At 38.6% G+C, this 20,363-nt stretch overlaps 1 protein-coding gene across 5 annotated transcripts in view; it reads left to right on the forward strand.

Annotated features, from left to right (window-relative positions):
* TMEM131L (transmembrane 131 like) overlaps positions 1-19,352 on the forward strand; it is a 78,136-nt gene extending 58,784 nt beyond the window's left edge. For 3 of the 5 annotated variants that reach the window (XM_059844403.1, XM_059844405.1, XM_059844406.1), the window contains 16 exons: positions 635-777; positions 1,401-1,543; positions 1,870-2,056; positions 3,142-3,327; positions 4,216-4,365; positions 4,910-5,523; positions 7,628-7,782; positions 9,070-9,194; positions 10,743-10,900; positions 11,729-11,914; positions 12,959-13,037; positions 14,060-14,145; positions 15,477-15,597; positions 16,306-16,394; positions 17,222-17,364; positions 18,939-19,352. In XM_059844403.1, coding sequence (XP_059700386.1) covers positions 635-777; positions 1,401-1,543; positions 1,870-2,056; positions 3,142-3,327; positions 4,216-4,365; positions 4,910-5,523; positions 7,628-7,782; positions 9,070-9,194; positions 10,743-10,900; positions 11,729-11,914; positions 12,959-13,037; positions 14,060-14,145; positions 15,477-15,597; positions 16,306-16,394; positions 17,222-17,364; positions 18,939-19,217 — 2,844 coding nt within the window. In that variant the 3' untranslated portion in view covers positions 19,218-19,352. The remainder of the gene's footprint in view (positions 1-634; positions 778-1,400; positions 1,544-1,869; positions 2,057-3,141; positions 3,328-4,215; positions 4,366-4,909; positions 5,524-7,627; positions 7,783-9,069; positions 9,195-10,742; positions 10,901-11,728; positions 11,915-12,958; positions 13,038-14,059; positions 14,146-15,476; positions 15,598-16,305; positions 16,395-17,221; positions 17,365-18,938) is intronic. The other 2 variants (XM_059844404.1, XM_059844407.1) reach the window with 1 other exon arrangement.
* The last annotated feature ends 1,011 nt before the right edge of the window (positions 19,353-20,363 follow it).

The following is a 20,363-nucleotide window of genomic DNA, read 5'->3' on the forward strand; positions in this document are numbered from 1 at the left end:
TCCTTCCTAAGAGGGGACCCCAGTTCTGGAAGAGCAAGTTATAGGGCTATTTTCATTTTTCAAAGGCAGAAAGAATAAACAACAGTATTCATAAAAAATTTACATTATTTCCAGACTAAGAAACTTCTGGTAGTTCTGGTTTTCAATTAATATAGTTGAGAATTCTCTTTGGCTTCTTTCCAGTGACTCAAATGATCAGCATATTTACCAGCAGTCCCTTTCTCACTTCAATCAAGTTGTAAGTCATGCACTGAGGGTATAATGGTTGCCACATTTCCCTGTGCAATCAATACACTTCAGTTCCTGTGTTGTGAAGTGTTTCAGGATTTCTTGAATATGAAAGACACTCTATAATTTCTTTTCCGTCTGAGGAAATAAAAGCTGTTTTAAATAATGAAGTAATACATTCCTCATAATAAGTGCAGTAATATGAACTTTTGCTCAAATAAACAATCTTATCTGATGTTTTATGTTGTCAAAAGGAAAGACTTTGGTATAACAAGTTAGTTAGCAGTTTCTGCACCTTGCCAAAAATATTCTATGTGGTGCTAAGCGGTGATACAGTGCTTTCTTTACTGACATCTTTAAACACACATGTTTTCTGTGAGTAAGAAGTGTATTTTTTGTTCAACAGGATGCACATCAAGAGGACCTCATCAGCAAGAAATGCAGTTCTGAGATGCTTTTTTTAAGTTTACAGCCACTGGAAACCAGAAAAGTTGGTGTAATTTTTACACCTCTTGACTACAAAAAAGTAGCTTCCCTTATTTTAATCAGGTAAGCCAAATTTTAGTTGTAAGTGAGAATCAAACAGCTCAATGTAAAAATGAATTTGCAAAGTCCAGGCACATAGACAAATGGTCAAAATTTGAAAGTCAGAATACCTCTGGTTTAATAAAAATTGCTTAGAGTGTGTTTGTGCCTTATGTCTCAGTCATTAATTTTTTTGATATGTGGTCAGAGGGTTATAACATGCATGTGACTGTACTGAGGCAGTATTGAGTTGAGAGAGAAACACATTGTATGGCTTTGCTCTTTTCAACCTGACTTAATAATGATAGGAGTTAAGGATCCAGTGAGTTTTTCATGCAGCCAAACTTTGGTTTCCTTTGTAGGAAAAGGGAGTTTATTGAATGAAGAAGCAACCATTTTTACTAGGTGACACAGTTGTTATCTAGTGGCACTTGTCACTAAACTTGCTCCTTCACTGTGTGAAATTCACTAGTGCCTGGTTCTGGAGTGATCCTGTCCCTGTTTAGGGGAAACCTGTCTAGGTTTTGCCACTGATTCTGTTACTGAAACACTGTTATCTTGGTTTGGCACCTAGAAAGCAAAGCCATGATTTTGCAAACTTAATTTGTGCTTAAGTGGCTGATTGCTTGATTTTTATTTTATGGCAGAAACAACTTAACTGTTCTGGATGTGGTCAATGTAGAAGGCTTTGGAGCCAAAGAATTGCTTAAAGTAGGGGGAAGACTCCCTGGTGCAGGAGGATCCCTTCGATTTAAGGTGCCAGAAGCGACCCTAATGGACTGCAGACGACGTGAGTAAGGAGACACAGGTCTCTGGTTGTGCAGCTGGCTGCTTTGCTCTGCACTGGAACTCATACAGAACATTAATGTTGCAGAATCAGAATGGTAAAAGCTGAAGAGCTTGGCTATGAGAAGTGTAGATTCTGTTTTCTCAGAACTCTGACTGAAAATAGTTAAAAGTTTTAGAAGTACTCTACTGCAGAATAGTCTGTATTAGATCTTGGTCATTTATGGGGTTTTTTTATTCAATTGTAAGTAAAAATAGGAATTTCTTTATGAAGGTAAGAAAATAATTTCATGCACTGTAAATTAATTGCTCTCTTTTTTTTCCTTTAAGAACTGAAAGACAGCAAGCAAATTCTATCCATTACGAAGAACTTCAAAGTAGAGAATATTGGGCCTCTTCCTATAACAATTTCATCGATGAAAATCAATGGTTACAGTTGCCAAGGATATGGTTTTGAAGTGTTAGACTGTCGGGAATTTTCCCTAGCTCAAAACTCATCACGAGAAATCAGCATTGTGTAAGCACTGACAAATTTGTTGACAAAATAACTGAAGTGGAAATTTGAAATAATTAATTTCAGAAACAGACACTCCAATGGCATACCACACACAAAATTTTGAATAGAAATTTAGTAAGAATTTCCCTCAGGATAACACTAATGAACGGATTATATAATACTAGTTCTTTATATGACCCATTATTTTTAAAAAGCAGCACACATGCTTTTATCAGTGCATTTTGAAATAATAAATTAAAACAAAAAAGTTGCCACAATTTTTATTTGCTTGTTATTCTCTAAGCTTGTTCCAAGTAGCCTGACCACAATCTAGTCATGTTTTCCCAACATTGCACATAGTCTAAAACTGATTCTTTTTAAACTATCCTTGAGTGAAAGATACGACTGTGACTTAGGCAAAAGTAAAGTTAATGTTACTGTAGTAAAGTAACTGTGGTTTCCCATACAACAGATTTCACCTCTACTGATTGGAAAGCAAGTTAAACCTTCTAGCAATCAAGTAGAATACTGAGATGGGTCAGGGAAGTAGAAGAGACAAATGTGGTGTTTCTTCTGCTTTCTGTATCTTTCCATCTTTGCACCCTAGTACCTAGCCCTTTCTGAAATCACACTGTCTGTATGCTGGACAGCTGTGCTTTTGTTGATTAACCTGAATTGATTATGTGTATTTCATTGATAAAAGGAAAACATGTCACAGTAATAAGAGTATTGTGAAGAGTCACAATAAACCCACATATTTTGCCAATTTGACCTAATGCCACCTGCACAGTTTAGGCAGATAGTGGACGCGTTACTTAACTGTGCTTTAAAAAATTTTATCAAATAATATTATTTCATATAACTAAACTGTTATTATTAGATGAATAAATTAATAATTCATATTAACAACAAGGCACTATTTTAGTAATATTAAGAATATGATTAAATTATTTGTAAATATTATTAAATTAGTTTTCTTGTTTATTATTATTGTTGTTCCTGTTGTCATCATATTATTATTTGTATTTTTGTTATCAGTGTGACTTCAGAGAGTAAAATTCAGCCCAACAATTAAAAAGTATCTCCACCTCTGTTTTTCCTGACAGGTTCACTCCTGACTTCACATCTTCGTGGGTGATTCGTGAGCTCACACTGGTGACTGCAGCTGATTTGGAGTTCCACTTCACGCTCAATGTGACTCTCCCTCACCATCTGTTACCGCTGTGTGCAGATGTGGTGCCAGGACCCAGCTGGGAAGAGTCTTTCTGGAGGCTCACTGTCCTCTTTGTAAGGTAAGGCCGTCCTCACAGCACCCCAGAGCTCCTGCAAGATGCAGTGCACGTGAATGTTGCAGTGATGACACACATGTGCTGATGCATCCCTAACTGAGGTCCCCCTGCACGCTGTGCTGCCGCTTGCACGGTTTGGACCCTGGAAACTGCCAGAACACAAATGAAGTAACAGCAGTGACCACTTTGCCTGCTTCTAGATGCAACATAAGAAGGCTACAGGGATCTGAAAAACTAGGAATTTTTCATTCTGTTTTCCCACTAACAAAATTTACACTGTGTGATTGAGAAGGTGGTTTGATGATTTTAGAAAGATTTTTGTTTTGATCCATATATGTTTGATGCAATTAATACACCATGGAGAGAGAGGATATTTTGCATCTACATTTTTAGTTAAGAAATATGATGTCATTTGTAGCTCATTTTATGCCAGCATTTTCTCTAGGAAAAGAGACAGTATTTAATAAATACCTAAATAATGACAATGACTATCATAAATGGACAGCGGGCTGATAGGTCATATTATGATGTGATGTCTTACATCGTAACACGATATGATATAAGACTACAACACAGTTACTTCTAAATTGCCTTCAAGGATTATCTCTTTTAGAATGAACTTTTTCTTTGTTCTATTTTTTTCTTTAAAAGTTTACGACTGAGATATTTTATCGAGCTAATGACTAGTAAGGCCTATAAGGAAAAAAAGGAAAAGAAAATTCTATTACAACTATCATTTTTAAGACTGTATTTTGAGTTTACTGTCTGTCTTTTTACTTAAAATTTAATGAAAAAATATTTGAGAAGTGTATCTTGTTAGAAGCTTTTTACCTCTTTCACTGAATATTCCTGAAAGTTGTAGACACCAGTATCTATTGTTTTTTTTGGCAGTTTGTCCCTGCTTGGAGTGATTCTGATAGCCTTCCAGCAAGCCCAGTATATTCTAGCAGAGTTCATGAAATCAAGACAGAGGCCAAATCCTAGTGCTTCACCACAGCAGAACAGCAACTCTGTTGACGTAATCAGCTCTGATTCCTACAAGTAAAAATACTTTTTTTTTTCTTCTTTTCTACCCTGTTTATTGTGGAGTGGTGCTTTCTGTCTGATTCTCACTGATATTGCTGTGTGCTGGTTTAAATGAGACAGTGTTCCAAGCAGCCTTTTTTAGAGAACTTCCACCTCAAACCAGGAGGAATGGAGGAACTCAGGGGTTTATTAATCTTGAATATTGCCAGTAATACATAAGGTAAAAATGGTGTGATGAAAGTAAAGGATACACCAGGCGTGGCAGCCATGGAAAGAATGGAAAACACATTGATGGCTCTCAATCTGACCCTCTTGAGTGGTCAGTCAGGCACTTTTTCACTGAAAGCATATAAGTGTGTTGGAAGTCTGAGCAAATACTTAGAGTGTTGCTCAATTGTCACTGAAATCAGAATGTGCTTTGCTGGTATGGTAAATTAAAGACCTAAAACAATTTCATGGCTTGTGAATATGCCCCCCTTTCTTTTCTTACAACAATATCTCGTAAAACAATTCATGATGGCTTTGTAAAGAAAAACAAATACCTTTTTTTTTCCTCCAGGGGAAGCTGCAAGACATTTATGGATTCCTATAGTTCCTCAGATAAAGGTAAAGGGAAGGGCTTCCTGTCTGTAGGCACTTCTTCCAGCCGAAGTCAGAGTGCGGCAAAGAGAAGTCCTGCGACCTACAGCCACTCTCAGAAGAAACACAAATGTTCAGTTTACTACAGTAAGCAGAAACCAAACGCAGCAGCTGGCAGTGCCATTGCAGCTGCTGATGAGAAACAGAATCAGATTGCAGAGAACCAAACCTCAGCACCAAAAGAGGACATTTGCACTGATGTTGTCAGTGAGAACTGGGTAACTCTGAAATATGCAAATGGCATAAACGTTAACAAGAATTTAACTCTTCCAGAAGACTTTCTGGGTAAAGAAGAAAGTACACTGAAAAATACAGTTCTCATTAAAAATACTTCTTCAGAGTGTGATCTGAAGGAAGATCTTCAAACATGTATGTTTCCTAAGGAAACTAACCTTAAAACTTCAGAAAATCTAGCTGAGCTCAAAGAACAGGAGTTCTGTTCTGTGAAGATGTCCAAGAAGCTACCTGAAAGTCACTTGTCCAGAAATTCACCTCAACAACAGCCGGAACTGCAAGAAATAAGGAAAATTAGTGGTAATTTTTTTCTCTATCAGTCTAAATTACTAAGTGAAATCTTCTGATGAGTTCACTGTGATCAGGACTTTTTCTTTTGTGTAGGACATGGGAATGTGTTGTTTCTTATGTGTTCATTGTGATTTGTCTGTTTACATTCCTGAGGAAGCAGCTTACATTTAAAGTTGTTTTGTAAATCATAAATTTGCTTGGTTTACAATTTTCAAGCTTGTTGCCGTAGCATTTTAACTGCTAAAATAATTGATGTCATAGATCTGCTTATAAGATACAAATTGCACTCATCAAATATTCAGAAGGATCCCAGTTTGCTATTTTCAGGTCCACTGAAAGTATGGTGGTTGAATCACCAAGCAAGCACATTCAGAAGCAGATATTCAGGACTCCTTTGATAAAACCACCCAAAATAAGAAAAACCTGACATCAGGATAATGTGAACTTTTATTGTGTAGGAATCTGCAAATCAGTGCTTTCCATAGTAATTGCATAGCTGTATTTTTTATCTTATTTTTCTATTTTGAAATTGTGGGGCTAGGCTGCCTGGGAAGTCTTACCTCTTAGCTTCACAATTCAAAATTTTAAGAACAGCAGAACACCTGGTAGAAATCAAAAGCGGGATAGGAGCATGTATCCTCTGGAAGCTTGACTTTACTGAGGCACTTGACAAAGTAATTGAATGGTGAAAGCTGGCATTTGCTGTAGCTGTGGCAGTTTATTTGGGGAGGGAGCCATCAGAGAGGGATTTCAGGCCCTGCTGTCTTGTGTAGTTGCTACCACGGGCTCATTGCTTCTTGCTTGTGTTGTTACCTGTGAGCTAGAGCAGGTACAGGTGTGCAATCACAGGTGAAGGCAAGATATTTTCACTCATTCTTACAAGGTATTTTGAGATTCTTCACATGCTCCTAAAATGCCCTGTTGCCTAATCTTTGCTTTGAATTAGGAGATCATTCAGTGTATCCAGTAGTAAAGCACTCAAGGTAATCTCCCTTGTTTATTAGTAGTTGTGGCTCTCTGCACTATCAGGCATGTGATATTTCTGTGTTTCAAGGCATTTAGTAGGACATCTTAAGTCTAAAAAGTACCATGTTGCAGTGTTTGTATCTTGATTATAGTTCCAACCTGGTTTTGTGTAAACAGGGAGCTCAGGACCTCGGGTATTCCCATGTTTGTATGCTGGAGAGCAACAGAGTATTCTTTAGAGCTCTGGCAGTCTCCCTTGCCTGGTGTTTTATTCACATGTGCTCCTTTTCCAGTCCTCATGCCTGCCTGCTCCAGAGGAGAGCTGGTATCTGACTCAGAGCTGGGATGTTGTAGTTGGTTGGCAGGAAACTAAAAATGTTTGGGCGTGCCTTTCCCAGTTGAGAAGGCCAGTTCAGTTCAGTAAGTGATGACATTTCTCACACAGAGCAGCTGAGAACCTCAGTAGCAGATCACCGTGGATGTAGTGCGGGTCTCTGAGATACCTGGGACTGATCAGAGGCAAAGTTCAGCTGAGCTGATCAGATGAGCAGCTCAGCTAGTTGTTTAGGCAGGCTTCCTCTTGAAATTTTCGTCTGTTGGACTCTTAGATCAAAATAATTCTTCTTCCTCACAAGCTTCTCAAGTAAAAGAACTTTTAGTGTGGAACCCATGCTAAAGAAAGGATGACTTCCCTTTGTCTTCATAGTGAATGCAGAGGACACTTCAGAGGTGTCAAGCACCAAGTCTTGATGGTACTGTCTTTTCTCCCCACTCAGCTTGCAGGGGTTTTTTCTCTTTGTTTTTTAACCCAGTGTTCTCTAGTTTCACATTCTACCTTACAGACCTGTGGCTGAGCCCCAGGTAGCTCAAGTTCAGATGAGATGAGCAGGACTAGTGTAATCTATGCATGCATTGGGAGTAGTGTGCTCATGACCATGAAGCAGCACAAAGCTACTTTTTGCAGCTGCTGTGAGAATTTTTACACTGCATTAGCTTTTGGTTTTAAAATTTTCCAGTGTCATCAGCCTAGACATTAGTCTCCTATGTTTTGGAAAGCAACACAAGGCTGTTTTTAAAGAAAGGCATGTGGTTATGACTGAGAGCCCCTTCTACTCCCATGCAAACAATTGTTATTGTTTAATTGTAGGGAATAGCCAGCAAGTGCCTCTCAGGAATGAAACAGAAAACTGCGAGACTTCAAAAAAGCAGATCAGCCCAAAGCCTTCCACAGAGAAAAAAATCAGTAAGGGACCCAAGGAAGAGACTCCATGCTGTGCAAAAGAGGAGACTACTTCTTCTGAGGTTGGTATTGTGATCTTTCTCCTTTTCAAATTTGAAATTATCTTTTTATAGTTTATATACAAATATACAGACATATAGGTATGTATGTGTATGTAGGGACTATTTTGTAGAGTCACAAATCTGAAGTGCTGTAAATCAGGTGAATGAGGAAGAGTGCAGATGTGCTGTCCCACATCCGTTGTATATTAATGCTGCTCTGTGGAGTGGTGAATGGTTTGGGTAAAAATCAAAACAGCCATATCACAGCTAGAGATTGTTACTGTTAGAGCAGGCACAAGCATGCTGGAATCTAATGCCAGCTGTCAGCCTCACTAATGATGTGGGAGCATTCTCTGCAGGGGAGGTGGGCATATTGGCCTTCACTTACAGACCTGATCTCCAAACCAGGGCTTTGCATCAGAAACTTGCATTTGAGAGTACACCAGGCAGAAGCCCTTTAGCAGATTGTGCAGTTGCTGAGAAGGATCAATTCTTCACTCCTGGTGAAGAATTTCTGAGTATGATAAACACATCAGACTACCTTTGTAGGCAGCAGAAAACACTAAAAGAACTTCATCAGGCAATTAGTGAACCCGAGAATCTGGATTGTGTTTGTATTCTGTCTACTGGATATAAATCCCATATCAAAATGGTGTAAGGCAAAATGGTGTAAGGAAGAATTGCTTACATTGCTTGGGGAATATGTGAGTAAAGACATGGTCTTGTCTTGCTTTGGGAATTGTTACAAACTTCTTTGCCCATGTGGCTGATGGTGCTCAGTTTGTTTCTTGCATTTCTTGAAATGACTAGTATTTGCTGGTAACTTACTCCATAATTTCCTCAGCTGTAATTCAAATGAATGCCTTCCCCCACCGCCCCCAGTTGCTGAGGAAAGGGAGGATTTATTGCTGCTGAACTTGCACACCAGCTGATCATAAATCTGGCAGATGTTTTTTGTTTTTAGCACATTGGGAATTTTATTGACTGCTTTACTTTTTCCCCCTTCATTTTTTTATTTCCCTGAAAGTCAGAGCTAGATGCTGTGAAAGGGGAAATGCTAAGTTTGGGAATTCAGAAATTTCTCTCTCATCATCTCTTGCTGTCTTGATGGACAGAGTCTTGGAAAGGCTGATTAAATTGATGGTGCTGGAAAGAGGATGTGCTGTGGAAAGCCACTAAATCACGAAGTAACTATGCATTTGGGTTAGGCCATTTTGTCCAGAGAAATTTAGCTAGAAAAATCCAGGGGAGTTCATTGACTAAGTTAAGTTCATTTTATAATGTCTCAGCTTGTATTTTTGCCTTTAGCAAGAAGATGCATATAGAAAGAAGAAGCCTCAGGATAAAAAGGAAGGAAATGTACCAAATATGAATTGGAATAGAAATAGAACATCTAGGAAAAATAAGAAGAAGAATGTAAATATATCCACAAGGTATGTATTGCCTCACCAAATCATGAAGAAACCCAGAGTTGCTGTAATGTTTCTTCAGATTTTGCATAATGCATTAGGCAGGATTGCTTTATCAATTTAAGTAAACACACATTAATCTTGTCCCGAGCATTCACTTCTAGGAATGTGCACTACTAAATATCACCAGCAAAACAAAAAATTTTAAAATATTCCATGTGTAAATCTGCATGTAGATAGATGCAGCCCATTCTGCATAGCAGTGGTAGCTCTCTGTTAGAGTCTGGAATGTGCTGTCTCTGAAGTTCAGATGGTTAGCTTCCTTCCCTTGAGTATTGTGTGGAGAAGTTCTAGTTATGTATTCTGTTCACTGAAAAAAGGAAAATAAAATTTTTGACATGATTCCACCTTCAGGAGAGTCATCTGCTATATTGAGTAACTGGGGGGGGATGTTGTCCTCTACCAATTTTGGGAGAGGAATGTGTAGAAATGAGAGAGTGGCTTTCATTTTTGCTGTAATGATTAAAACAACTAGAGCAGCACTAGATTGTAAATACTATTCAGTGAGCACTGTGGAAAGTTACTTTTTTTTTCCCCTGAGAATTGTGTTTTAAAGTCAGTTGCAAATTACTTTTAATTATTTTTAAAATATATTTTAAATTTAAGTTGTTTGGATAATTAAAAAATACTACTTACAAACTGCTTTTAGAATAGAAACACTTCTGAGGAGAAAATCCTACTCCTTCCCCTCCCCCAGCCCTTTGAATTAAGTTCCCAATCCTACAAAGCCTGCACAGACCTAATTTTTATTGTGAGTGCTTCTGTTGAGGTCAGTGGACTCTAAAAGGAGATTGTAAATCTGAAAGGGCTGTTATAACTCATTGTACACAAATTCCTGTTCATTTTGTGGGAAGTCAGTGCATGTGTAAATCTTTGCTGGATGCACACGTTTGTGGATAGGAAGGATGAAAAACAAGCAGTGAAGTACTGAAGTTTAGTGTCTGTTCCTTCAACCAATTCAGCAGTTGCTGCTTTCTGAGTTAAGATGGAACTGTTCCATTTCTGCAGAAATTTGACAGCTGACTTTTAATAATTTTTTCTCGGTACTCTCTGATTATGATATTGGATGCAGACATTTCATTTCACCTTTACTAGCAAAAAGTTATGATTGCTTCAGATTGTGATTTACTCTAGTTATAATTGTGCCAGTGAAATGAACACAGAGCACATTTTTCTTTGCATCTAGATCTTTGTACACTGCTAAATAACTGTGCTTATCACTGCAACATCTGATTGCCTTCTGCCAGGTGCATTAGAGAATGGAGTTAAATATGCACATGTCATTTTGTCTCTTCCCCTGAGAAGTAGTAGTCTGTGTGGTAGGATATTGCATTTTGGGAAAGGCTTTTTAGGTTTCTGTAAAGTTGGGGAATAAGACTCCCAAACCTACGGCTTCCCCTGCACTTTGCCTTGATAGCTGTGTGAGTTGAAGTATTTAATGCCTGGAATGAAAATTGCAGATGAAATGTAAAATGCAAGCATGTTTTTTTTTTTGGTTTGTGGTTCTGTTAGGGTCCCTGAGCAGAGTGAATTGAAGCATATGTGCAGTGAATTTGAAAGGCCAGATCTGAGAGCGAATATTGGAATAAGAGCCTGGTGTCCTCAGAATAACGGGGAAAATTGTAAAGCAGACCAAAAAGCTGGGAGCTCATCCATCCAGGGAGAAACAGGTATGCAGTCTTCATTGTCTTAAAATGGGGAAAGAAACACAATGTGAATTTTGTGGCCGTAGAGCATTCCTTACTTGAGAGACCTGTGCTTTTCTCCTTTTTGAACCCTGACATGAAGATGACAGGACTGGTATGATGTAGTGTCTGAAATAATAGCTGCTCACTTCTGAAGGGCTCTGCATGCTTCTCCCTGGGGTTGGTTCATGGTGCAAACCAGAAAATGAATCAGTCTGAAGCAATGATCCGTCAGTTCTTGGTGAAGGAAAGACAGACTGGTAATCTGGTTTTGTGTTCAAAAGAAAGCTTGGGTACCTGCTTCCTGCCTTTCCATCAGGATTTTAATCATCTGTTTTCGCTGACTTCAGGGAAGAGAAGATCTGAAGAAAGTTATCAATTTCTATAGGACTGTCCTTTGCATCTCTGATGAGATAATAAGAAAAGAGGATCTATCACTTACGAATTCATTACTTGCAACATTTTCTTGTTGCTCTTCTTATGCATGTTCCTACAGCATGTTTCATGTTTGAAGTGTTAAGTATTTATTTCAAAGGACAGTATGCACTTCCTCTTTTAGCCTATGACCTATAGCAGCACTGTATCCTCACTTGCATTCATGTTACTGGGATATCATGTAGGTCGGAAGCTCTTTGTGTTAGGGGCTGTCTTAGTTACTGAAGCTATCAGTAAATATTATTTCCTCTCTCATCAGTAAATTCAGAGAATCTATGTAAATTCATGATTCAGATTACTTTTTCCCTGGCAAGACTTTCTTAAATGTTGTGTTGTTTTTTTGATTGGGCTTTTTTTTGTTTTTCCCAACTTCTTTAGAAAACTTTTATCAGCGGTCCAAAAAGAAGTGTTTGGAGAAGTTTTGTTCTGATTCAAGCTCAGATTGTGGAAGTTCGTCAGGAAGCGTTCGTGCAAGTCGTGGGAGCTGGGGTAGCTGGAGCAGTACGAGCAGTTCAGATGGAGATAAAAAGCCAATGATTACTACCAGGCATTTTCTTCCATCCAGTAAGTTTTGCAAACAGCACCCCTTCACAGTAGTGCACAGAGTTTTAGCCTTCCTGCTGATTGGAAAGGCCTAGCACGGCATGGGGCACATGACTTGTCTTTTGTAGAGCACCTCTTAGACACACAAGGAGGGATGTAAAGAGCTTTGTACTTGACAAGAAGTACCACACGTTTCATGGAGATGAAGATCACTGTCAGGCTGCTCAATGAGCAATATGCACAGTTACTTGTCATGGAAGGATGGGAGAGCTGAGAGTCACTCAGAATAGCCAAAGCAATTTCTGCCTTTGAATTTGTTTCATCACATTATTTGGTTTTTTTTAAAACATTAAAACTATTTAAGTAATGCACAAATGAGGGATGTGTGAAAGCAGTTCAGATCTGAGGAGGCTGGGTTTGGATAGGTGTATTTGAGGTGTACATAGCCAGAACACTTGAGCCACTTGACTAGTATGAGAAATGGGAGCTGTGCTTCATTACTGTAAATTTTGAATACCTGAATATCACTAAAGTAGTTGAAAGTCATTGCCATAATTATCCAGAGTGATGTGGACTAGAAGTAAATTTTAAAGTGCTGAAGTGACACCAGCAAACCCAGCTTTGGGTACCTGCAAAAAGATGGTTTGAATTATTTAAAAATATCCAGAAACTTCATGTGTATTTGTGTATGTAGAAAACTTCACATTTCTTAATAATAGTATGTGATCTGTCTGAACCTGTGATTTAATAAATAACAAATCACCTGTATATGACTTTTCTGTTTTGTTCAAATTATAAGGCCTCTTAAAAAAAAAGAAAATTAGCAATTGTAAATTAATACTTAATTTGATAGTAACAAGACTGTGGTAATCATTTCTAAATCATAAAATGTGTGTTAAGACTATGCACCTGGGTGGCATGTCCTGAGATTGATGCAGTTAGTGATAATCCAGTGTGAGAGAAAACTCAGTTAACACCATTGATGATTCTGTTTATGTGGATGTATATTCTGTGCATACTTCTTTTTTAAGGATCTTTGATTTTCACAGTCATTCTTTTCTTTAGGAGAGAATATTTCACAAAATGACTTTCCATCTGAAACTCCTATCACTCTAAATCTGTCTCATAACATCTGCAATACCAGGTAAAAAAATTGAATCTACACCTGTAAGGCATTAAAGAAACAACATCAACTTGAAGTCTTGTCTCAGTGTGATAAATAATACCTGTTGGCACCTGTTATCTTTTAATTTTTTATGATCATCGGATTGTACTTACTGGTTGGAAGAAGAATCTTTTTCAGTACATGAAAAGATGTAAGCAAAATTGATTATGCTGCATAAGTACAATAAAAGCTTCCAAATGGAAAAAAAATGGAAATTGGCTTTCCACTTTCATTTCTTTCAGATCCTAGCAACTTACTACATTTCCATTACTGCTTAGTTGTATTTTTTTCAAAAAGGTGGGAATAAGACTTTCAAGTTGATGCTATTCTTTTAATGGGAATAATGTTCTCCTAGGATATACAGCATGAAAATTGATTCCTCCTTCCCCCACATTCTTTTCTCCCTCTTTACTGTAGTAGAGATAGCATCTACAAGTTTTATTACTGTGAATCCTCATTTCACTTCTCATTGACCACTCTCTGTTTTCACTAGGAGAAATACTCCAGTCCTTTTCCTTTGGGATTCTGGTGCTTGAAAATGTTTTCTTTTATTCATTTGGCCTAGTTGCTTTGATGGGTTAGTTTTGTTAAATACCAAATTCACGCTCATGTGTCTTTGTGTGTCTTCATGGACATAAAAGTAAACTTACCTGAAAGTTGTTCAAACATTTTAAGAGGTCCTACTGATCTTCATGAACTACAGCTTGTTTTCCAGTTTTAGAGAGCAGCTGTTGAATTAATTTGCAATAGGTTGATACCTAGATAATAAAAATGGGGTAATTAAGGTGTATTAATTGTATTCATTTTGCGTGTGTGATAAGTAGCTGGCTTTTAATTGGAAAAAAACTTTAAAAAATTGCACAGTGGTAATTCTGAAATAGGAAGAATCAGGATTGCAGGAGAGCAATAGCAGTCATGATGATCACTAGAACGTTTTCTGCATCTCTGTGTATTTCCTTTGGATTATGACACTTAAGAAATTAAATTTTCTTTTCATTCAGCAGAGACATGAACAGCATCCCCCAATATCCTGAAACCTTGTGTCCCAATTTCACTGACATAGCTGCAGATCCTGACAAAAATAAAGGTCAGTATTAACAACTGAAGCTGTTTGTCTCTCACTTTGCCAAGCAGTTTTAGTGATGTTGCTAATAACTCATGCACCAACTTGATGGACACATTGTTACTAGAACTTGACTTGCTTCTAAGCAAGTTAGGTGCCAAGTTAGCAAATGAAGGCTTAAAACCTTGACAGTTCTTGCTTATAACCTTGATAATTTTTGTTGCATCTTCTCTGTGTCAAGACAGCATTTAGCTTTCAACTCATGTTCTAGGTATTCTTTCTTTTTTTCATCTTCTTGCTGTGCACAGATTAATGTCCAGGAGCAATGCAGCTGGGAGATCAAGGGCACTGCTTGCTGTGTTAAAGTGAAGCTTGGCACCAAATCAAACATGACCATTTTTCTCTCTAAATATCCACAGTTGGGACTTGCTCTCTTTGACAGCAATAATGAGTGAGGTTATGTAGGACTGTTAAAATTCTGGAGTTTTCATTGTATCACAGAGGGAAGTAATATTAGCTTTTTGAGTGGCATTCATAAAGGCATCATGCTACATGGTGATGTGGAATTTGAAAGCTAGTCAGGGCAGGTGGTTCTTTAAAAAGCAGCACTCCCTGCCCTTCTGCTGTAGGTTTAACCTGTCTGATAGGACACAAATGCTAATTAACCTTCTTCCTTGCTAGCAATATTGATATGTATCATGTGAAATAATGAAACAGAGCCAACTTTGCAAGCATTGTCTCATGGAAATTGCTAATTTGGATTTTTTCTTTTCTCCAGCTGCCAGTTCTCATAGAGTTGATAGGAACCAAATATCTGTGGGCAGTCAGGACATGCAGTCCACGAAGAACAGCACAATGAATATCTGTGCTAGAGGCTAAATACAGCATTTAATGAGTTCACAAATTGTCTGGTCGGGAATGGCTCCAGTCTGTTAGAAACCTGACCCTGTTCCAGTGTAGTTGGACTTCAGAGGTGGTTGGTGACTAAGGGGTGGACACAAGGAGGCCAGTGGGGATTGCATCCTTGCTGTCTCTCCTGCTCTGTGGAAGCGTGCTATCTAGGCACTGGCAGCAGAGCTCTTAAGGACCCTCAGTAGGAACTTCTTGCCCTGTTTTGTTGAATTCTGGTTTCTCAGTTCAAGTCCTACATATATCTTTTTTAAAAAATAGAAATTTTGAAATGTGTTTAAAGATGGGCCTTCATCACAAAAAAAAAAAAAATTGCTTAGTAACTCTGGATTTTTTTCTCTAGCAGACAGTCCTTACTGGGGATCTGAGAATAAAGTGTCAGTGTGACAGAATCTGCGGAGCCTCCTTCTTGTTGATCTGTATTTCATTCCCCTTTCCTTTTTTAGGTCTTTACCCAACAGGAGACTTGTGGCCTGCCCAGCCAGTCTGCATGACAAACAGTTTGAACTACAACCTTGAGAATAATATACCATGCATGATCCAAGAAACCCCCTCTGTCCACAACAGGCAAGTTATGTTTTGTGTAAAAAGTACAGATAATGCTTTGGTCAGGCACAGTAAAATTGAAGAAGGGGGCAGCTTCTTATGAAATCCTTTTATATGGCTACCTTGTGCAGACTGGATCCAGAGTTGGACTACTTCAAACCTGCTGCGTAGCAGGGCCTATTTTACTACTGACATGTCTTTAGGAATTACTTTTGAAAAAATCTTCTTGAAATTCTGGAATTATTTTAATTAAAGAAGTATAACCCCTAGAAATCTATGTGTAGCTTAGAAAATGCACTGTTTAACAGGACTTTACCACGTTTGGTTGGGAAAATAGAAATCTCCATTTTAATTGCTATTCTCAAGCATTTAAATGTATTATGTCTTCTTGTGCCACCTCAAATCACATAATCCATGATTGTGGGGAAGAAGTACAGTTATTTTCTTTTTACAGGGAAGAAAGTTGAACCCAGTTAGGCATTGCAGGATTCTGGTAGCGTCATTACAAGTTGTTCATTTTCCCAGAGGAGAAAGAGCTTTGTGAGAGAGATTGCTGTGATTGTGTAGTGGTGCAGAGTAGATACTGGCAAAATTGGAATGTGAAAAGCCTCATGATCAGTTAGAGGCATTTTGCATCCAAGAGCTTTACAATAAATAAGTATTTCTAAGTAATTTTGAGAAGTTCTGCAAATTGTTTCTGACTGCAGATTTTTCTTTTTCTTGAGACAGCTTCATTGACTGGAATGCAGCTTGTGACAGCCAGTTTTCCAACATGTATTGTCCACTAGAGATGAATGAATATGGTGCTTTCCCAGAAGGTAGGATAAAATAAAGTTTATTCATTTATTAATTATCACAGAGCATGGTTATTTTCCTCTCACCTTTTATAGAACAAAAGGCTGAGCTGGTCTGTACACGGGTGTTCATTGCTTTCAACTTTACGTTTTCCAGCTGAGTGTTCTGTAGTAATAAACAATGACTGCTTGTGGTGGATGAGAAGATTGGCCTTTGTATAGAGCCTGAAAAGGCAGTGTGCAGGACTTCCAGAGGGAATTGTGAGAAATGCTTGTGCTTACAGTATTACACATATCTTTCTGCACAATCTTCTTTGTTTCCCCTCTGGCAGGCTTCAGCCTTCCAGTGTGTGAAATACAAGGCCTCTTGTGACCAATTATCTTTCCAGGCTAGAGTTTCTTGGCTTGGGAAGCACACTGGCAGCAATCTAGAATTCTTTAGCATTACCTACCTAAGTACTAATGAAAGGTCAGACTGCAGTATCCCAGGCAGCACGCTGATCCCTTGGGTGCTTAGAGCTGAGACATGTTGGCGGAGAGGCCTGGGGAGGTTCTGCCACGCATGTTCTGTCTAATAAAGACTCTGTTCTGCAGTAGAGGGACTGCCAAGTCTTTATCCTGTCCTGATAACAATTTGTTAGTGGGTCTCTAATACAGAGTGGTAGTCCTGTTGACAGAAATTGATACACTTTGCTGCTGTGCTACCCTGACACTGCATGGAGTCACTGAAGGATTAGGTCAGTCCCAGCCTGGCTCACTCTCAAGAAGATTCAGTGTTCCTCCACAGAAATGTTAGTAGTGTTTTATATTGCAAAAGCCTTAGTTTGTCTTCTTGATTTTATAAATTGCAGAAAACATGAACTACCCCAGTGGCTTCCCAGGTACTGCAGCAATGCAGAATACAGCCTTCATTGACCAGAACTGTCCCTCCACCTGGAATGCTCCTCCCAACATGCCACCTGCCTGGGAGCCTGCTAGTTATGTCAACTCCACAGTGAGTATTGTCACTGTGAGGCACTGCCTTTGCGTGCTCCTTCAAAGCCTTCCTCGTATTCCTGTCTTTTCCCTACCTGTTGCTTGCATGTTCTTCATGAATCTTCTAAGTAGCCTGACGTATGTGTTTAATGCTGGCATTGGTAGCCCAGGTTTTTCCCAGCTGTTTGTCAAGGATGTTACTGACCTTGTTTGCAAAATTTGAGATTATCCTTTTGCCTGAAAATTGTCTCAAATCAGCTTTCATATGGAAAAATATTTCGGGTTTATGTAGTCTACTGAGACATTTTTCTCTCAAAATCAATGTGTCCAGTTGAGGCTAAAACCCAAAAAGTGCTGACAGAAAAACCCAGAGAGATTTAAAAATTGAAGAGCTAAATGGACAGCTGCTCTCAGTGATTTTGACAGGTTTTTTTGTTTGTTTTTTTTGTTTGTTTGTTTGTTTGTTTGGGGTTTTTTTAAGAAATTCAAGTGATTTAAGCTGGATTTGTGCAGATTTCAGAATCCTGACTTTGACCTGTTATACTCCACACTAGCCATGTTTATGTCATCCCATTGTGCAGTGTAGTAACGTCAGCTCAAGGTGGTCTTTAATTGTAACTATCTTATCTTCTGCTCATATTTCAAAATCCTCTATTGCAGATTTTTTTTTATTTAGTATAGGTTTATTTTTAATGAAACTAACTAAAGCAATAATAAAGCAAGAAATATTTTCAACTGTAAAAGTGAAAATTCTTGTATGTTAAAAAGTGGCAAAACTGGTAGAAGACTTTTTCCTAAAATAAACATATATTTTATTTCATATTTTATTTAGGAATGCCAGGAAACACAGAAGGTAGAGATTGGAAAACGCATTCGATAATTCAGTTCATTTCCCTGGCGAGCTTTTCTCCACAATACATTTCAATGTTTCATTCAGTTTTAAAAGTCCCAAGACTTCCATGACCTTCACTGAGAGACTTCCTTGCAGACTAATACATCTTGCCCTCCAGGAGGTTCTTTATAAGCTTTCAAAATTTTCTAACTAAATTCCCTAGCTCCCAATTACAGTCTCATTTTTCACACTGAATATCCCTTTCTGCTCCCAGCATGCACAGTCTTTCTGGACTGACGCATACTTCGGCCCTTTTCTTGTCATTTCTAGGCATCCTTTGCTTTTAATTTTAACTCTCAAAGTATGCATGGGGATCTTTGTGTGTGCCTTCCATTTCTCCTCTCTTTTCCTCAACAGTCTGACCATAGCGTAGTAGTATATATTAGAGTAGTATATATTAGTTAGAGTAATATCTGTGCTGTGCAGGGAGGTGCTCGTGTGACTTCATTCAGTGGAAGGCCTTTAAACACATGCACACATACATACACACACGCACGCACACACACACATTAATGCTGCTGTAATATTTTTGGCAGCCATATTTCTTTGTAAACTCCTCTGCAATTTTCTACTTGTGGATTTCTTACATTTCTACATAAATGCTGCTTCCTCCCTCCCATTTAGTACTTAGCATTTCCAGATTTTCTTTGGCAAATGGTCCGTGTTGCAGTTTCCCATGCTGGTTTTGTCTTGCTCTGCAGCCCTACCTCTCAAGCACCCGAAGCTTGTCTCCAATGTCTGGACTTTTTGGTTCCATCTGGGCACCCCAGAGTGATGTTTATGAAAGCTGCTGCCCCGTCAGTGCCACGACTCAACATTCAACCCACGTGGAGAACCAGGCAGTTATGTGTAAGCAGGAATACTATCCGAGGTTTAACCCTTTCCGTGCCTACATGAACTTGGACATATGGACTACAGCAGCCAATCGAAATGCAAATTTCCCACTTTCGAGGGACTCGGGTTATTGTGGAAATGTGTGAAAGGAATTTGATTTAAAAATGTGAATAAAGATGCTTGCAATTTTGATTACTAGAGTAAGCTGGTTGCTGAATAGATTACAATGTTGGTGAATATTTTGGCACTTTTATATTGAAAATAAATTTTTTTTTACTGAAGTCTGAGCATTCAGTGCATTTTAAAAAGCACAGCATATTCAGGATGCTGTTATTGTCAGGTGAAGGCTATAAATTTAAAATTCAAATTTTTTTTATCATCATTAAGGACAATATTAGTTCTTAAGAGCATCCATGAACCTGTACTGCACATGTTTCTTCTGAAGTTTACATTCTGTGGTGTAAACTAGGAGTGCTTTAGCAGTTGTAGGTACAAACTTACACCCATAATTGCATCTGTACCAAATAGTAACTGGGGCACTAGTTGATGAAGCCTACCTGTTGATGCAGATCAGAGAGTTTCCAAATGGTGCCAGTTCTAGTGCTGATACAGTTGTTAGTGAGTGCAGACTTCTGGCAGTAGGAAAAAGGCTGAATTGTGGCTTGTTTATCTGTGGCTTCAAATTGCAAGCTGTCACCTGGATGATGTTAAGTTTGTGCAGTGTGGGTGAGTGGGCATTTAGTCCAGGAACTTTTCTTGTGAGTGACTCCTGGCATTTTGTGTTGTTATTTTTAGCCTTCATGTTGCAGAAGCATTTTCAGTGCATTTAATTGCACTTGTTTAAAATGCCAAAGCTTGAACTGAAAGAAATGTTTCTTTGAGAGCAGAGTTCACACCACGCTCCCAAACAGAATGATATTGTGCTGGCTCATGTTAGGAGACTAAAACTGAGTAGCTGAGGAAGTGGTGCCACCCATGCCAGGACTCAGTCCGTCATGCAAGATGTCTCTGCTTACCCTTGCTGTAGAGCCTTTTCTCTGCATGGCAGAGTGTGTCTGGACATCAAAAGGAGGTGGAAACATCCCTTAGGTTCAGAGATGTCCTTGGCAAAAGGACATTTGTCAGGCCTGAAGAGAGTGAAAGTGGATCCAGTAGCAGTTTTGTACAACTGCTTAAAGAAGAGCCATAGAGATGGCAGAAGCAAATTCACAGGCATTATGGCAAGTGGCCATGGTCATGGATTGCTACATGGGGGGTTGAACATGAGGAAGAATGATGTCCCTTGGAGGGTG

Source organism: Haemorhous mexicanus, chromosome 4 (assembly GCF_027477595.1).
Source record: "Haemorhous mexicanus isolate bHaeMex1 chromosome 4, bHaeMex1.pri, whole genome shotgun sequence".
Taxonomy (NCBI): Eukaryota; Metazoa; Chordata; class Aves; order Passeriformes; family Fringillidae; genus Haemorhous; species Haemorhous mexicanus.